Consider the following 18,389-nt stretch of genomic DNA (forward strand, 5'->3'; position numbering starts at 1 on the left):
AACTGCCAGTAACTTAACTGCCACTGAAGACTAGCTAGTCCATCTTTAATGCTAGTCAGGACGAACTAAAACATCTTGACTGCCACCCAGGAATAGCTAATCTATCTTCATTGCCACGCAGGACTTGATAATCCATCTTTGCTGCCACTCAGGACTAGCCAATCCATCTATCTTGAAAGTCATAACCACTTACTACATCGTTAGTGTCACCTCAGGCACCTGACCTACCTTTACTGCCACCCTAGACTAGCTAATCTACCTTTACTGCCACGCCAGACTAGGTAATCTACCTTTACTGCCACGCCAGACTAGCTAATCCTTGTTTATCGCCTACAGCGTCTGACTGAGGTAGTTCGCTAGAGGAGGTGGATGGGGGAGCCAGTCAGGCAGTAACAACATTATGAATTTATCATAAAATGTAAATATGACTCGAGTGAGTGAGAAGTAATGAGAGCTTGTCTGAACAACTCTGTCTCAGACTCTGTTGCTACAAGACCATTGTACTCCAGCAAGGTCAACTCGCTTCAGCTTTTCATGGGTCAACAACACAAGGGGTCACCAACACAAGGGTCACCAACACAAGAGGTCACCAACACAAGGGTCAACAACACAAGGGGTCACCAACACAAGGGTCACCAACACAAGGGTTGAACAACAAAAGGAATCTGCAGCACTAAGTTTCACCAGCCGAGGAGGACCTCAACACAGAGGTTCATCAACACTAGGTTCGCCAACACAAGGTGTCACCTGCTATAGTCTGTCAAGGAGCGTGAGGTGGAGGAGGTACACAAAGACCACGACGACTTCATAAAGCAATCCCGGCTTGATTCCTGCCAGGCATGGAAGGCTAGGGTCTGCCGCCTCCCCAGTCAGTTTAATATCTCTCTCTCTCTCTCTCTCTCTCTCTCTCTCTCTCTCTCTCTCTCTCTCTCTCTCTCTCTCTCTCTCTCTCCATCATCGAGGATATCGCTATATGATCATACAGAAAATTCATGAGGAGTTTGTAAAGCTTTGCTGGACAGGAAAGAAACATGATTATTGTCAGTAATGACAAGAAAAACATGGCAGAGGCTAATTTGGTCCAGATACCCTTGTATGTGTATGTGTGTGGTGTGTGTGTGTGTGTGTGTGTGTGTGTGTGTGTGTGTGTACTGTAATACCTACCAACGTGGACGGGGGTGTGAATACACCCAACGCACAGGTCGGGATGTAATTACTTTCGTCTGTGAGGGAGCGATTCTCCGAGAATCTCCGAGGCAACCGCATCTCTCTCTCTCTTGCTGTATCCCGGCGAGGCCACAGACCGACTCATATCTCCCTGGTGAGTACATGGCTGATCGTCCTTCCCTCTGCCACCTCCGCACTTCCCTCCAGGGACAGAGTGACACATGGTGTAATGGCGTCAACTGAATATGACAATGAACACATGGCACATTACAAAGAAACCTGTCATACGATGTGAGTATTGTCATAAGATCCTCTCTGTCCCTCCACATGTGCAAGGACTCCAACACAGTATGTCGACGGGTCCTGCTGCAGCAGCCCTTCCCGATGTGACCATTCCTATCTAACCCCATCAACCCCATCACTTGACCTTTCTCCTACCTCATACCATGATAAGGGAGATTAAGACAATACATCTGACACTTATGGCTTATCACACCTGGCTCTTGGCACTCAGGTGATAAAGGTAATCGATTTACATATAAGGTCTTGCTTCATGGAACACAGAGTAATAAGGAAAACGAAGCTAAGTACAATTTTGCGAAGCGTTTTCAGCTTCAGCTGTAAATGACCCTCAAGGTTATTATCTGGCAATATATTTGAGTTATTAGTCTTGGATAAAAGCTTGGTTCTTAAGCTGAAGTTGTCTCATACTTGTAAACATTAATCAATTATTCATGAAGAACAACAATAAAGTCATGTTCTCTGCTGATGGTTCGAGCACGACGGTATGACCTCTGACCTGACCTGACCTGACCTGACCTGACCTGACCTTCTTAAGTTCCAGTTCACAATTCAGACCTTCACGATGAAGGGTCTTGCTTTTGTGCCACCTGAGCCTAAACCAGGAACACTGATTCATCGACTAGCCTCTTGGGATGACTGCGGACCAGCTGTCGTGACCAAGGTTCGAACCTACTCAGACCCAACCCAAGTTTGGCCCGTGAATGTCGCGGTCAGCAACGCTTACCACTAAACCACGAAGGTCCTTTACGACACCTGTAAAGATGGCAGACATTTTGCCTCTTTCATAGCTCAAAATAATTAATGGACTTATATAAAGCTAGACTATGAAGCATCACCTTTAGTGCACAGCGTACGGTGAACTTCCTGACTTTGAGCAGAGGAGCAAGAAAAGTTCAAGATGAAGAAAGTTGAGCAAACAAGTCTCACTCCACCGCGATGAGGTCCGGGATTTTGATCTGATAGTTAATTAAAGTGTGTGTGTGTGTGTGTGTGTGTGTGTGTGTGTGTGTGTGTGTACGCGCGCGCGGGTTATGGGGAGAGTTTGACACTCGTTTTGCCCGTTTCTGAACTTTGCAGATATTTGTAACATACCATGACTTATATATATATATATATATATATATATATATATATATATATATATATATATATATATATATATGCTGCCTCAAAATCAAAGTTCGAGATGATGTCGCCATTACTCATGGAATACGTAATAACGTAATGTAAACACAAGTCACCACTTCCCTGATGCCAAACAGACTGAAGCACCAGTATGTCACTGTCTTCTCCCAAGCACTTACCATAATGCTCTTAGAGGTTAACCCGTCCATCTCTAGTGGATAATCATGCCGTTATCCTCTATACCAAACCCAACTTAAAGTGCACTCACAATAATCCACTTTTATCTCCTAGGGAATATTTAGGTCAGTACCTTTCATGTATATATATATATATATATATATATATATATATATATATATATATATATATATATATATATATATATGGATGGAGTGGACATGGAGGTAAATGGAAGAGTCTTGGAGAGAGGGGTGAGAATGCAGTATGGTAGGGATGAGAGGGGCTGAGAAGCGAGTCAGTTGTTTTCCAATGATACAGCACTGGTGGCTGATTCGAGTGAGAAACTGCAGAAGTTGGTGACTGAGTTTGGAAGAGTATGTGAACGGACAAAGCTGAGAGTAAATGTGAATAAAAACAAGGTTATTAGGTTCAACTGGGTTGAGGTTTAAGTTAGTTGGGATGTACGCTTGAAAGGAGAAATCTAAAAGTGAGTTGTTTTTTATATATTTGGAGGTGGACTTAGCAGCAAATGGAACAATAGATGCGGTAGTGAGTGACCGGGTGGGGGAGGGGGCAAAGACTTTGGTAGTGATAAAAAATGAGGAAAGAGAACATAATCTCTGAGAGCAAAAACGGGGTTTGAAAGAATAGTGGTTCAAACTATATTATATGGTTGCAAGGCATGGGATATATGTAGGGTTGTTCTTAATGGTGTGCTGGGAATGGAAAAAGGCGAACAACTTCTGCAGTTTCTCTACTGAATTAGCCAACAATGACGTATCATCGGCGTATATCACAAACACACACACACACACACACATATATATATATATATATATATATAGAGAGAGAGAGAGAGAGAGAGAGAGAGAGAGAGAGAGAGAGAGAGAGAGAGAGAGAGAGAGAGACTTAACTATACAAGCTATAAACAAATCATACCAGACCAACAAAAACTCCACACTCCTTGAAGTCAGGCAGGAAAAATATTCAGTGAAAATACATCTTTACAAGAAAGTGGATGTCGAGCCTGGCTTGTCCTGAAGCTTGTAACAGATCCCTCGTGACGACATCTTTAATTATTCATGAGTGAGTTAATGAGAAGCCCAGTTAAGAAGAACAGTTAGGAGGAGTCTGAATTATCTCATTACCTGGACATTTAATTATCCTGGATCTTATATTTATAAAAGTCTCTTACTGCAGAGACCTGGTGCAACGTTTGGTATGCCTTACGTAAACCTTACGATGGTTTGGAAGGTTTTCTACCCTTACAGCTGGGTCTGGGGTCTTACCTTACCTTACGTAAACCTTACGATGGTTTGGGAGGTCTTCTACCCTTACAGCTGGGTCTGGGGTCTTACCTTACCTTACGTAAACCTTACGATGGTTTGGGAGGTCTTCTACCCTTACAGCTGGGTCTGGGGTCTTACCTTACCTCACGTAAACCTTACGATGGTTTGGGAGGTCCTCAACCCCTACAGCTGGGTCTGGGGTCTTACCTTACCTCACGTAAACCTCACGATGGCTTGGAAGGTTTTCTACCCCCACAGCTGGGTCTGGGGTCTTACCTTACCTTACGTAAACCTTACGATGGTTTCTGAGATCTTCTACTCCTGGCAGCTTAGCCTGGCCTAGCCATAACGGCAGATTTCTTGCTGAAGATTAAGGGGAACAGCAGTCCCTCTTTAACCGAATCTTGGACAGTCAGTACTCTTGTTAACCGGCGTTCGGGTAATCCTGAAATCAGTTAACCACGTCTTAGATACGAAAGACCCTTTTTTATCGGGTCTTACATAACGAACGTCAAACCGAACTTTTGTTACTGGAGAACTTATTTCAGCTTAACCGGATTCGGATGATGTTGAATTCGGTTAACCATGTCTCCGATATTGGAAACACTGTTTAACCGTATTTTGGATAATGTGGACATTCGCTGATCGATTTTTAGATGAAGATGACAGCAAACTCAATTGAGAGAGAGAGAGAGAGAGAGAGAGAGAGAGAGAGAGAGAGAGAGAGAGAGAGAGAGAGAGACAGACAGACAGACAGACAGACAGACAGACAGACAGACAGACAGACAGACAGACAGACAGACAGACAGAGCAGAGCGGTAATAGGGGGTGATGGGACTGGAAGGAATGGTGGTTTGAAATAATTGGGCAAGGACAATAGAATTAAGGAATGACAGTTTTGAAAAATGGGGGACGAGGGTTATGTGCTTCGGAGTTATGTGGATAAGTTGGATAATGGAATAATGGGTCTGTAGTGACGATAGGGATGCAGGTAAGGATACGGGATAAGAGGGATGCAGGATGCAACATAATGGGGCTGGGGTAAAGGACCAGAAGGCCAATGGGACGGAAATGAGATCCTCTTCATATACGTATCTATCTGTCAATATATCTAGCAGTTTATCTATCTATGTTTCGACGAATGTATATGTATGTATGATTAGATAAAAAGACAAAACATACATACTCAAAGCTCAATTCACCAACGTAGAGGAAATAACTGTTCCTATGCTGCCACCATCACCAGACTTTTTTCTCAGAATCTAATCCTCATTCCAATGTCCCTGTATAAAACGCTTATATATATATATATATATATATATATATATATATATATATATATATATATATATATATATATATATATATACTGAAGTGAACCAACAAGCACTGAATATTCACCCTCCCAGCTCAGTCTTGAGCACCACCTCACCAGTCACACGCCCATGTTAAACCACACTTCCTAGACATGTACGAGCTACTCTTTCTTGCATATGTTCCGGGAATCACCCATGCTTACAAATAATGATTGATCGTAACTTAAGACCCTTCACGCCCATGATGCAACTACCACAATGATGACACCCGATACTTCATCTCACGCCCCACATAAACACACATCAACACATTGCATGACCTGTGGTCACGCCCAGCGGACATGGCTGGCTTCCTAAGCGCTGTGATGGCTCAGTTCTGGGTAGTGTACCTCAACACCTGTGGATCATGTTCTCTTTTCCTCTCAACGTCTTTCATCCGAGATGATTTGCAACTGGTGCGTGTTCTGCCCGGGTCATGTCATTATCAAAAATGAAATAAAGAATAAAATCCAATAGCGAAACTAACTTCGTGTTGCTTTCAACCTGTTTCACTTTATTGCAGTATAAATGCTACACTTTTTATCCCACTGCAACACTGAGGATGTTCGCTGTATCATTCTCCCGGTTTTCATTTGTATGTTTGTTGTATACAAAGTCTTACCAGTTGGAGGTTTCTCATCTTTATATGAAATGTATTTTTACTTTTTGTTGTAATATCTATCATTTCTATCCTAACAAAGCTTTGGAACATTCAAAACACAGACATTCTTATAAAAGCTTATATTCTTCACAGTTTATAAAGACAGAAATCCAAAAATAAATAGAACTACAGGCCCCACTAGAAGCACCATGTTCCTCTATTCTAACACGAGTCAGATCACACTGGACGGGTCATGTGATCATAAGCATCATCAATACACTTAGCTTTCACATTAGTCACATGAATCCTGCGGTGATTAATACACGAACACAGCCACTATGAACAGTATCCGTATGTAGTTAGTCACATGAACACAGGAGAGTTACACTCGATGTGTCTACTGCCAACCATGTTATATATAATCCGATGACATCATCAGATCCCTTGCCTTCCTCAGTACCACCAGGAAAACGGACACTGTATAGCTTTTGACATTTGGTGATAGTGATCCTCCGGGAGCCTGTGGACGGAGCGTATCGTCAAGCGCTCTGAGATCCTCACTTCCCCCTTCCTGAGCGTGTTCAAGAATCTCTCTCCCCCAGAGGGCATGAGGCAAGAAGCCACGAGATCAACCTCACTGTACTTGGGGGTCAACTGAGCAAGGACTTCACCAGCCCAGACAGCATGGTCATCATCCACTCCTTTTAAGACGATACTGAGCTCTGGGGTGTGGCTGAACTTCGGGAGGGACGACGCCGCCACTGTCGAAGGTATGTTCAGACGCAGAGTCATCTTGGCTATGTTTCGTGGCGCAGCTGAAAGCGAGTCCCTCAGAACCTGTAAGGCCTCTACATCAGAAACTCTGATGTACGCCTCACTGATGTCCCTGACGGAGGCCAGAGCAGCCACACCAGAAACACCAAGATGGCCCATGAATGATGTTAAGTTACCCGTTGGTAGTAGTGTTGTCAGCAGGTCATCACTGGTGTCAGGACTATCCCAGCTGTAGAAGTGCTGCTCCATTCTAAAGTCGACTTTCACAGATGGGCGCTGGGAGAGGCAGGTCAGGATGGGTACCAAGTTCTCGCGTGCTCTCCTTTCCACATGACCGTTCTCTGCCAGGACAAGTGCTTGGCTAGTACTGTCAAGAATCCTGATCAAAACTTCCTTAGGCATGAGGTGTGTGTGCTGGAGCAACTGGAAGACTGGATCTATGGGATTGCACAAATCTTCATTCTTCGGTCGCCACACAAACTGTTTATGAACCAAAGAACCAACCATTTCACAAACTATAGGATGACAGTCTGATTCTTGGACGATCTTCCAGAGTGATGACACATTGTAAGAATATGAACGTGACTCAAGCAACTTCTTCATTACTTCACGAACTATGAGTTCTGAACATCTGTTGATACACAGATGGCCAATGACAAAGCAAAGGGTATTGCTCCACTTATGAATGTCTGTGGAACGAAATATGGCTGATTCTGGAATTCCAATTAGCATTTTGTTTCTTTTAGAGTCAGTTTTTGATATTTCCAACTTCTCCAGGAGACTGATGATTTTATCGGAGAGTGGATGGGCTACCAAACTTATATCACGAGTCAAATACATTGCGGCTAGATATTCCATTTGGCTTTTATGTATGAAGGAGAAAGAGTACTGAATACCTCGAAAACTCTCCTTCACTTCACACATCAGAAAAGCAGAGAGAACCTGAATGCTATCAATCTGCTGTGCACTGCATAAGGACATCAACATTTTGCGTCTGTTATCACTAATAATATATTCACCATTTTCCAGCATATTGTACGCCTCCTTCCCCAGTGCCCGGAGCCACTCTTCTGTAAAGGTCTCCAGGTCCATGTCGTGAACCAAGGTGAAAGTCTGCAGCCGCGAAATCAGCTTCATGGTACACATCCTGAATATCTCAAAATAGAGTCGTGTTGCAGAAGTCACCTTTAACATTCTTGACCTATCTTCCCTCCAGAGGGAGATGAGCAACACCAGTGTAAGAGGCAGCTTAAGATGGTCTCCCAAGGCACTGTTGGCCTTCTTCAGGAACATGAAGAACTCACACTCCTGCTGACGACGCTGCTTTTCGTCAGGCTCAAGAGAGGAAAACACTTGAGATGTAAATTTTGACATTCCATCAATGGAGAAGCCTTTAATACAGAGCTTCATGGAAGTTAGGTTGTGCCTCCGTGCTACCTGGACAACGCTGGAAGAAAACTCAGGACGAGTGGTTATGATAGCTCTGGAATTACCAAGAACAGACAAAACCTCGTTAACCAACTGCCTACCGTCCGCCATCGCCTCGTCCATCCCATCTATAACATATAAAATATTCATTTGTTGCAAGGTCTCAATAACGTCCTGCTCTTCAAAGAAACTGCAGGTTTCGATCATCAGTGTCCTCTTCAGATATGAAACTAGAGAGCTGCAGGTGACACTCCTAACCTCAATATGGATGAGGATGTCCACAGATCTGAGCGTGGCGATCCCCCCAGAACTGGTTCCCCAATCATGCAAGAAGTAGCGACAGAGCGACGTCTTCCCACAGCCTGCGATGCCAGAGAGAACCAGGACGGAAGGGATTATTCCTGTGGCCTCCAGTGTCTCATGGCAAATACACTCCGTAGTGAGCAGTGAGGACACCTCAATACTCCTGCTATGCTCAGTAATGTGGAGAGGAGTGAAGATCTTGTCCACCAGCATCTCCTGGAAGTGGTCATCATTCAGCCAAGTGAAGGGGTTCAGGATTTTCAACTTTGAGTAAAATGACATTAGTTCTTTTCTTCCATACGTGATGAACTTGCCAACGAGGTATGTTCGAAACTCTTCCATTCGGTGGAGGTCCTCCGAGGCTTCCGCCGACAAGGGCGAGGAGAAAATGCCATCAACTTCATCTTGAACATCGTTCAAAAGATAATCCAAGTCACTTGTAAAAAATTCAGCAGATTCTCTGAGGAGTTGTTTGTACATCATCTTAAGGTCGTCAAAATTTTCTCTGAGCTGAGAATTGTCGAGAATCACATGTTCGTGACAAACTCGATTTCTAACATTCTTGAGGTCACGTATTGCCCTCGAAAAGGGCTCTGGCAAGTCCATATCCAAAAAAAGTTTGTGTATCATCTTAGTGAGGAGCGAAATATCAAAGTCAGTAGACGTCACAGGCTTCTCCAGGAGGGCTCGTTCTTCAGCGTTAAAGCTTTCACGGTACTTCCTTTTGGACCAAGAGAGGATATTGAAGCAATAGTCGGCCACGGTCATCGGGTGCTTGCCACTACTGACGTGGGATCTGTCCAACATCATCAGGAACACTTCCCTCAGCAGCCGCTTGCTGGTTTGTGTGGCCGCCTTGTAGAAACGGCCGAAATTGATATCGTGTTTGTTGTAACCAGCGTGAGAGTTAAGGAAGGTCGCTGGCAGCATCATCACCATCATAAGGTTCGACAAGGCGGCCCAGGTCCGCCCCGCCACCATCTTCAACAATCTGGCTTTAATTCCCAATCAACCAACCACGAAGTCACTGACCAGACCCAGCGTTAGCTGGACCACGGCGGGCGGATCCCTGTTGTATACATGGGAAGTAGAGCAGTAGGGTTCTTACTTTTATGTTCTTCCTCACTAAGAGTAATCTTACATTTACGTTCGCCTTTTACGCTTTCTTCAAGTATTTTTCCATTAGATGTGCTCCTTCTTGTCCTGTTCATCACACGCACAAAACTACTTTACAGTCTTCTAAACCATTTTACGGTTGCTTTACTTTTACAGTTCATTACCTCCAAGAAATATTATCAAAATGGCACTGTTCCAGCTTTACCATTTATCACAGCAGTTCCCAGATCTACACCAGCAATTCACCGGTATACGAAGTCACACAAGCCAGACTACCTAGCCAACACATCCAACGTAACATTTAAGAACTCTCGCTCATCTGCAAGAACACCCAGCGACAGGTTTAACTTCAAGTGGGTTCACATATTCTTTTATAAAACAAACTTTTCTTTATCATAAATAGCTAAAGTTTACTCATTATCATCATAAACTTTATTTAAATGATCTTTTCTTTTTTTTCTAATACTATTTCTGTCGCTGATTTGCTAATTTCAGTACCAACACAAGCGATATGTTACCACACTTTATACAACCTCAGACACCGAGGGAAGTCGCAACTATTACAATCATGAAATCTTCTCCAACATGTCACACGTCACTGCTATGGCGTCTACAGCACCATCATCTCCTGAGGGCACAGTACACAGTCACTACTTGAGACTCCTTGAAGTGTTGATAATTCTAAGATCACGTACACTCTCACTGTGTGTATGGCCCCGTGTTGTATGCCCTCCGGGCTCATATCAGTGTCGATCATGTTACATCATGCGTGTGCCCACGTCCTGATTTAACAGTAAATTTTGGTATCGGTAATAACCACTTTTTCATGATGAAACATCCCACAGGATCAAGTCAGTGGTCTAGGAAATGTGGGAAGGAACACTACGCAGTTTTAAACATGTCTTCTTACCATGTCCTCGCCTCAGCGTCTTCTGGGAGTCACTAAGAGTTGCCGGTTGCTGTTTTTCATCACGTGATACATTTGTAAGTCCCGGGCAAACATCAACACACAAACATACACACAAACAGGCGTTTTTCTTGTGTACATCAAGTTTTAAGACGACGTGGTCGACATTCAGCAGCTCAACGCTTGTCCTGTGAATCACGATGCTGCTTATCAAAGTGTATAATGGTACATGTCTGTCTGAGTCAGAAGGACATCACTACTCAGCCCTGAACACCTGCACAACGTTATCTTACCGCCACACTGACACCTTACAGGTTAAGCTGATCCACCTATCTGGCCTGGTGGGTCAGCTGCACACATATAGAGGAGTGACAAACAGGTTAGGATGGCGGAGAACAGCTGGAGACGTGGAGCACAGCAGGTAAATATATCATGTCAACTGACTCAATCTCCCCCACTACCCCGAGAAACGAAGCTGCCTTCAGTACACTGATATAGTGCATTGTTGCAATACGTGTTACGATATCGTGAATGCATTGCATATATTTATGATTATCATTTTGTCATTCAATATTGGTGATAAGATTACTTAATCTTTTCAATTAATAAAACTGTCAAAAACAAACGATAGTAATTTAATGTGGTGTTGCCATGTGGTCAGACTTATTGTGTATTATTACCAATTAATGCATGTTTGACATATAAAGCTGGTGACTATAAATATTTTGGTAACATTTATATCATTTCAAGTATGGTCATTCATCAGTGGTTTTAAATGCTTTGAATAAATTGTGAACGGTATGAACCAAAGTTGCTATGTGCAAACTACCATTATTCGGATATGTAAAACTTTCACTGAAAATATCTATCGCAAATTTTCAGAATTAGAGGAAGAATTTACGTAACTTACACAATTTTTCTCTGTGTGATATATGATTTACTCAGCAAATGTATGGATGGATTCACTAACTATAGTTGTAATGTTGAGATGCATGCTGTAGCAGTGTTGCCAAACTTTATTACTTCATGATTATCATTTAACACTAATGGTGAACTTTGTGAATTCGTCAGAGATATCAAGCTCGTGTATTCTCAGCAGGCTGCAGTTATGTTGAGAATGGCAAACCAGATGAGACATTAAACATCTAAATTATACAACTGGTGATGAAATTGGCATCTGTACTAGTAACATTGCCAGTTCGTCCAAAAACTGTGAAGATATATTCACATATGCTTAAGCAAATGGTATTGAAAGTATTGAATGGATTACTTACTGAAGACTGGTGGTTCACTTCCTCTAAGGTAACTCTTGAACTTCCCCCTACCCACTCCTTTCTTTCCCTTCCTTGGAAGGGCCTTTCCTATCACCATCGTTCATCATTCATTAATGAGGTTGCGCGGAGGAAGGAAGATGCGTTAGAAATGAGGTGTTTGGGGACAGTTTATAGTGTGAGGTGGTTTGGTCGAGTAAGTGGTGAGGGGATAAGAAAAATGTGTGGAAGTGGAAAGAGTGTGGTTGGGAGAGCGGAGGGAATTGTGTTGGGGTGGTTTGGACATGAGGAGGGAGTGAGTGGAAATAAGATATATGTAGCAGAGGTGGAGGGAAAAGGGAGAATCGGGAGACCAAACTGGAGGTGGAAGGATGGAGTGAAAACGATTTTGAGCGATGCAGAAGGTTGAACGGCGTGCACAGAATGGAGGAAATTGGAACTATGTGGTATGCTAGGGTCGACGCGCCGTCAATGGACTGATCCAGGGCATGTGAAACGTCTCGGGTATACCATGGAAAGGTCTGTGGGGAGCTGTGGTTTCAGTGCACTTCATATGACAGCTCGCTTGTGGATGTGAGAGGATGTGGCATTTCTTGGTGTGTTTCCTAGCGCTACCTCGCTGGCGCACCAGGGGAAGAGGGTATGCTGTTTCCTGTGGGGCGGGGTGGCTATGGGAATGGATGAAACGAACAAATATGAATAGGTACATTTGTATCTATGTATACGTGTGTGTACATATATATATATATATATATATATATATATATATATATATATTCTTTTTTTTTATACTATTCACCATTTCCCGCATCAGCAGCGCCAAGAACAGAGGACTGAGCCTTTGAGGGAATATCCTCACTTGGCCCCCTTCTCTGTTCCTTCTTTTGGAAAGCTAAACACGAGAGGGGAGGATTTCCAGACCCCCGCTCCATCCTCTTTTAGTCGCCTTCCACGACACGCAGGAAGTATTCTTTCTCCCCTGTCCCCAGGGATAATGCTTCATAATGCTCAATTTTGTCTCCTACAAGAGTCATGAGTGTACAGTGGTGTGCTGTACCTTTCAGTCCTCACGCCATAGCTTGAGGAAAGACAGAGCCACACTGGCGTAACATTATCAGTTTCACTAATGGTACGAATATATGCAACATATATTGAAGACTCCATAAATGTCCTACATCTCGCTTCTAATTTCTCTTTATCTTTATTTTTCCCGTCATAATTACAAGACGTTACTAATGTAATGGAGATTGAAAATCATATGCTTTATTTAGATTTCTGTATTAATGAGAACGAAAGTAATTACAGAGATATTCATACATACAAAATCAGAGGGCACAGTTTGATCCATCATAGGCCTTCCGTTCATCACCAACCCAGAGGATTACAATGGGAGTCGTTTTGTCATCACTTCGTCACCAAGTACATAGTCCGTCTATCACCATCAAGTCAACAGTTCGCATGTGATTAGGGTGACGACTATCACCGTCAGTACCACCATGCAAAGGAACACGGAATCACTTCACACATACGTTGATAGTCACTTTCTTCCAGTCTGTGGCTAGAACATATCATAAGACGCTCTGAGATTGCTACTTCCCGAACTTTGAGAGTCTTCAGAAACCTCTCTCCTCAGGAGGTGTGAGGGATGAGGCGACAAGGTCAACTTCGACGTACGAGTGACTCATTTGAGCCAATACCTCACCCGCCCAGATAGCATGCTCATCGTCCACTTCCATCATGGTAACATGCAGCTTCGGCGAGTGGCTGAACTTCGGCAAGGACGATGGCGACACTGACGAAGGAATGTCCAGACGTAAGTTTAAACTAATGATCTTCCCTCCGGCAGCTGACAACGAGTCACTCAGAACATGCAGGGCCGCTGGATCAGAAACTCTGATATACGCCTCTCTGACCTCCCTGACGGAGGCCAGAGCTGCCACACCAGCAACACCAAGATGGCCCATGAATGATGTTAAGTTACCCGTCGGAAGAAGCGTTGTCAGCAGGTCATCAGTAGTAGCAGGGCTGCCCCAACTGTAATAGTGTTCTTGTATTCTCAGATAGACTTTCACAGACGGTCGCCGGGAGAGACAGGCCAGTATGGGCACCAAGTTCACACTTCTTCTTTTCCGTTTGAAATAACCTCTCTGTGCCAGGACAGTTACTTCATGACATGTGTCAAGTTTGATGATAACTTCCTTTGGCATAAAGTTTGTGTGCTGGAGCAACAGGACAGTTGGATGTGAGGGATCACACAAATGTTCATTCGTCACCTGCCATATGTATTCCTCTTTAACCAGAGAATCAACCTTATCGCAGACTAAGGGATGAAAACCTGACTCCTGGACGAGCAGCCATACTGATGATATTTGATAATTATGTGAATGTGTTGCAAGTAACTTCTCCATCACTTCGAGAATGACGAGTTCTGAACTGTTGTTGGTACACAGATGACCAATAATAAACTTTACGATGTTGTCCCATTTATTCATCTCTGTGGAAAACGGTGTAATTAACAATGGACCGATAGCAAGCAATTTTTTCCTTCTCGCCTTCAAGACAGTGTCGAGCACTGGTATTTGCCGTAGGGATTGGAATTCCACAGTTAACTTATGAGACAGGAACATTGCAGCAAGATAGTCCATTTGGCTTTTGTGAATGAAGGAGAAAAAGTACTGATTGCCCCTAAAATTTTCCTTCACTTCACACGTCAGAAATGCAGAGAGAACTTGAATGCCATCAAGCTGCCGAGCAGCGCATAAGGACATTAACAGTTTGCGTCTCTTGTCATTTATAACATATTCACCATTTTCTAACATGCTGTAGGCTTGCTCTCCCAGCGACAGCAGCCACTCCTCTACAGAGGTCTCCAAGTCTAAATGGTGAAGGGAGGTGTGCGCTTGTAGTCGCGAAATCAACTTCATGGTACACATGCTGAATATCTCGAAGTAGAGTCGTGTCACTGAAGTCACATGTGACAGCCTCGATCTGTCTTCCTTCCAGAGAGAGATGAACAAGACTAGGGTAAGAGGTAGCTTCAGAAAGTCTCCCAAGCCAAGGAAGGCATTCTTCAGGAAACTTAAGAACTCACGCTTCTGCTGGCGGCGCTGCTCCTCGTTAGGCTCAAGAGCCCTGAAAACCAGTGACGTAAATGTTAGCATTGCCTCATCGGAAAACCCTTGAATAGAGAGCTCCAAAGAGGTTAGATGGTACCTCTCCGATGCTTGAGTGATGGTGGAAGTGCACTCGGGACGAGTAGTTATGATAGCTCTTGAAGTACCAAGCACTGATAATACCTCATGAACGAGCTGAAGGCTGTCAGACATCGCCTCGTCCATTCCATCTATGATATACAAAACATTCATTTCTTGCAAAGTCTTGATAATATCCTTTTCTTCAAAATGCCTGCAAGTTTCCAGCAACAATGTCTTCTGTAGATATGAAACTAGAGAGCTGCAGGTGACACTCCTAACCTCAATATGGATGAGGATGTCCACAGATCTGAGCGTGGCGATCCCCCCAGAACTGGTTCTCCAATCATGCAAGAAGTAGCGGCAGAGCGACGTCTTCCCACAGCCTGCGATGCCAGAGAGAACCAAGACGGAAGGGAGTACTCCTTTGTCCTCCGTGGTGAGTAGTGAGAACACCTCAATATTCCTGCTCTGCTCAATAATGTGGAGAGGAGTGAAGATCTTGTCCACCAGCATCTCCTGGAACCGTTCCCCACTCAGCCAAGGGAAGGGGTTAAGAATCTTCAGCTTAGAATAATGAGTCATTAGTTCCTGTCTCCCATATGTGATGAACTTGCCAACGAGGTATCTTCGAAACTCTTCTACTTTCTCAAAATACTGAGAGGCTTCTGCTGTTACGGGTGAAGCCAAGATCTCTTCTACTTCGTGATGAAATACGTTCAGTAAATTGTCTGTGTCAGCTGAGAAAAAGTCTGCTGCTCCTTTGAGGATATTCTGGAAGGTCAGTTTGAGATCGTCGAAACTGTCTCTGAGCTGAGCATGATCTAGAACCAAATGTTCGTGACAAACTCGATTTCTAACATTCTTAAGGTCACGCAACGCCCTTAAGAAGGACTCGGGTAAATGCATATCCGTAAACAGTTTGTGAATCATCTTGGTGAGGAGAGACACATCAAAGTCAGTAGACGTCACTGGCTTCTCCAGGAGGGCTCGTTCTTCAGCGTTAAAGCTATTACGATATTTTCTGTTGGACCAAGAGAGGATATTGAAGCAATATTCGGCCACGGTCATCGAGTGCTTGGCACTACTGACGTGGGATCTGTACAACATCATGAGGAACACTTCCTTTAGCAGCCGCTTGCTGGTTTGTGTGGCTGCCTTGAAGAAACGGCCGAAATTGATATCGTGATTGTTGTAACCAGCGTGAGAGTTGTGGCAGGTCGCCGGCAGCATCATCACCATCATAAGGTTCGACGAGACGGCCCACGTCCGCTCCATCACAAACTTCAACATTTATGTTGTATTTACTGGCTCTTGTAAGTCAGTCAGCGACTAGATCCATCGTGAACAGCACACTAGCAGTAGTCACTGACGACTATCAATGGGAAAGAGATGAGTCAGGCCGTTTGAAGACATGGGCCAGTGCAAGGCTCAGCCTAGCTAATCTTTTAGCAAAAACCAAAATGACTGAACTGCCAGCACTTCGGTGGAATGCTAACGTCTGTCTTCATGCAAACTAACATCATTTCTTTACTCCTGCCGAAGTCCCTCATTACGGGATTTCCTTTTGTTTATCCTATCATTGTGACGGGCCATTACACAGTATGTGGCTCTAAACACATCTGAAATACTTGTGCTCACAGTTATATTGGCATATCTACATATCTAAAATCAGACACACTTATGTATCATTTCTTTCCTTGATTCTCACAAAGTAAACACACTCTCTCAAGTCTTGTCAGTTAATGAACGTACATCATGAGTCTACAACACTGATGGAATGCTGCCTTTAAAAGGACAATCAAACTGGTCCACAGAAACACTACGGGACCTCTAATATTTTTTCAAGACATTACAACACACTTCGAGTATTTGGCTCGACAAACTACAACATATCCCTAACAACTGTATCAAGGCGTAACAATCCCGGTCGTCTCTGGTAACAAGCAAGTCTCTGTAGCAGACAGACTTTTATTAATACTTCTGCGACGACCCACATCATTACCACGTTGTCTCATTTCACCAGACCGACAGATCTGGTGATGAGGGAAACTATGCAAATTTTCATTGAGAATCGTGTCCTTAATCAACAGTGACTTTCAAGATGGCAGAAGCAAGAGTGTGTATGTACGAGTCGTCTGCCTGGTGGTACACACACGGTCTGTCAGACGTCGTTGTCGCCGGGTGGTTCGTTGTGTTTCTTCCTGGAGATGATCACAGCACTGGAGTAAGTAATGTTACAGCTTGACCAAGCATACAGCACAACACTCACGCTCACGTGCATTTCTGGATTCACTCTTCTTCAGTCTCTATTTTTTTTCTTGGGAATTTAACCACCACGAAATTCATGGCCTGGCAACGTTGCCTGGACTGAGTTACCATTTCATCTTCTGGTCATTTTCGTTAGGCATAATACCACAGGTAGTACCTGCAGACATGCTGACTAAAAACCCCAGTTTTTCCTTACGTTGAGGTGTGGGCGACAGGTATGAGCACCACACGTCCTCCACAACACTTCTGTCATTATGCTGATGATTTTCCTGTGGGTCACTATTATGTGAACGGCTTCCTCCTGTGACGTGGTAAGGGGTGGGAGTAAACACTCCGCTTGGCTTCCTTATTTTGTCACCTCGACGTCCAGTAGCACCTCCCAGGTGACGCTAATTGTCCACTTGGCCTGGTGGGAGGGTGGCAAACAGCTGGAGTAGTGACAGGCAAACTGCGTGGCTGCTACACAGCTGATTTTGTAGCTACACTGGTCAAGGTATATCCCGTACTGCAATGAGGACCTTGGGCCAGGAGCCATTTTGTTGCCGAGTACACGATTTTGGGATATATTAATTCTCCTACATCAGGTTATCGCAATGAAAATATATGTATATACAATCATTTCTATATGATTGTAAATGTTACTATTACCATTGGTGATGGAATGAATCAGTCTCTCCAAGTTGGTAAGTTGTAAGAACCAGAATCTTACTGCTAGTGAATGTTGCCATTTACGTTCTAGTGCGTTTTTCACACTGCTAAGAGACAAGGAGAGGTTGGCTGTCTGTCCATCTAGTATTATTTTGCCCCTGTTTGAAATAATTACAAGCTATCTCGTATCCTGAATAACATTAAACCTTACAATATCTGCCGTACAGAAATACATACTTTGGAAACTTTTTATTGCCAGTGTAATCTGTTATTAACAATACTATATGTCATTAACAATACTATATGTAAATATCAGTTATGATTGAAATTATTACGATGATTATAATCACCATTAAGCAGCAGAATGAGGATGAATAATTGAAGCCAATTATCGCCTTTTAGAATGAGGATGGGATGAGGGAGACCAAGGGTGAGACTGACTCAGGCAAACATATATGGT

The 18,389-nt window shown here is 43.6% G+C and overlaps 2 protein-coding genes across 2 annotated transcripts; both read right to left on the reverse strand.

The window, feature by feature from the left end:
- Window positions 1-6,145: 6,145 nt before the first annotated feature.
- Window positions 6,146-11,034, reverse strand: LOC139756276 (uncharacterized). The gene has a single exon (XM_071675508.1). The coding sequence runs from the start codon at window positions 9,504-9,506 to the stop codon at window positions 6,474-6,476; it is 3,033 nt and encodes a 1,010-aa protein (XP_071531609.1). The 5' UTR covers window positions 9,507-11,034; the 3' UTR covers window positions 6,146-6,473.
- A 2,046-nt stretch (window positions 11,035-13,080) lies between these two features.
- Window positions 13,081-17,805, reverse strand: LOC139756277 (uncharacterized). The gene has a single exon (XM_071675509.1). It carries the CDS (start codon window positions 16,301-16,303, stop codon window positions 13,433-13,435), a length of 2,871 nt encoding a protein of 956 aa, XP_071531610.1. The 5' UTR covers window positions 16,304-17,805; the 3' UTR covers window positions 13,081-13,432.
- Window positions 17,806-18,389: the final 584 nt, after the last annotated feature.

This window comes from Panulirus ornatus, chromosome 21, assembly GCF_036320965.1.
Source record: "Panulirus ornatus isolate Po-2019 chromosome 21, ASM3632096v1, whole genome shotgun sequence".
Taxonomy (NCBI): domain Eukaryota; kingdom Metazoa; phylum Arthropoda; class Malacostraca; order Decapoda; family Palinuridae; genus Panulirus; species Panulirus ornatus.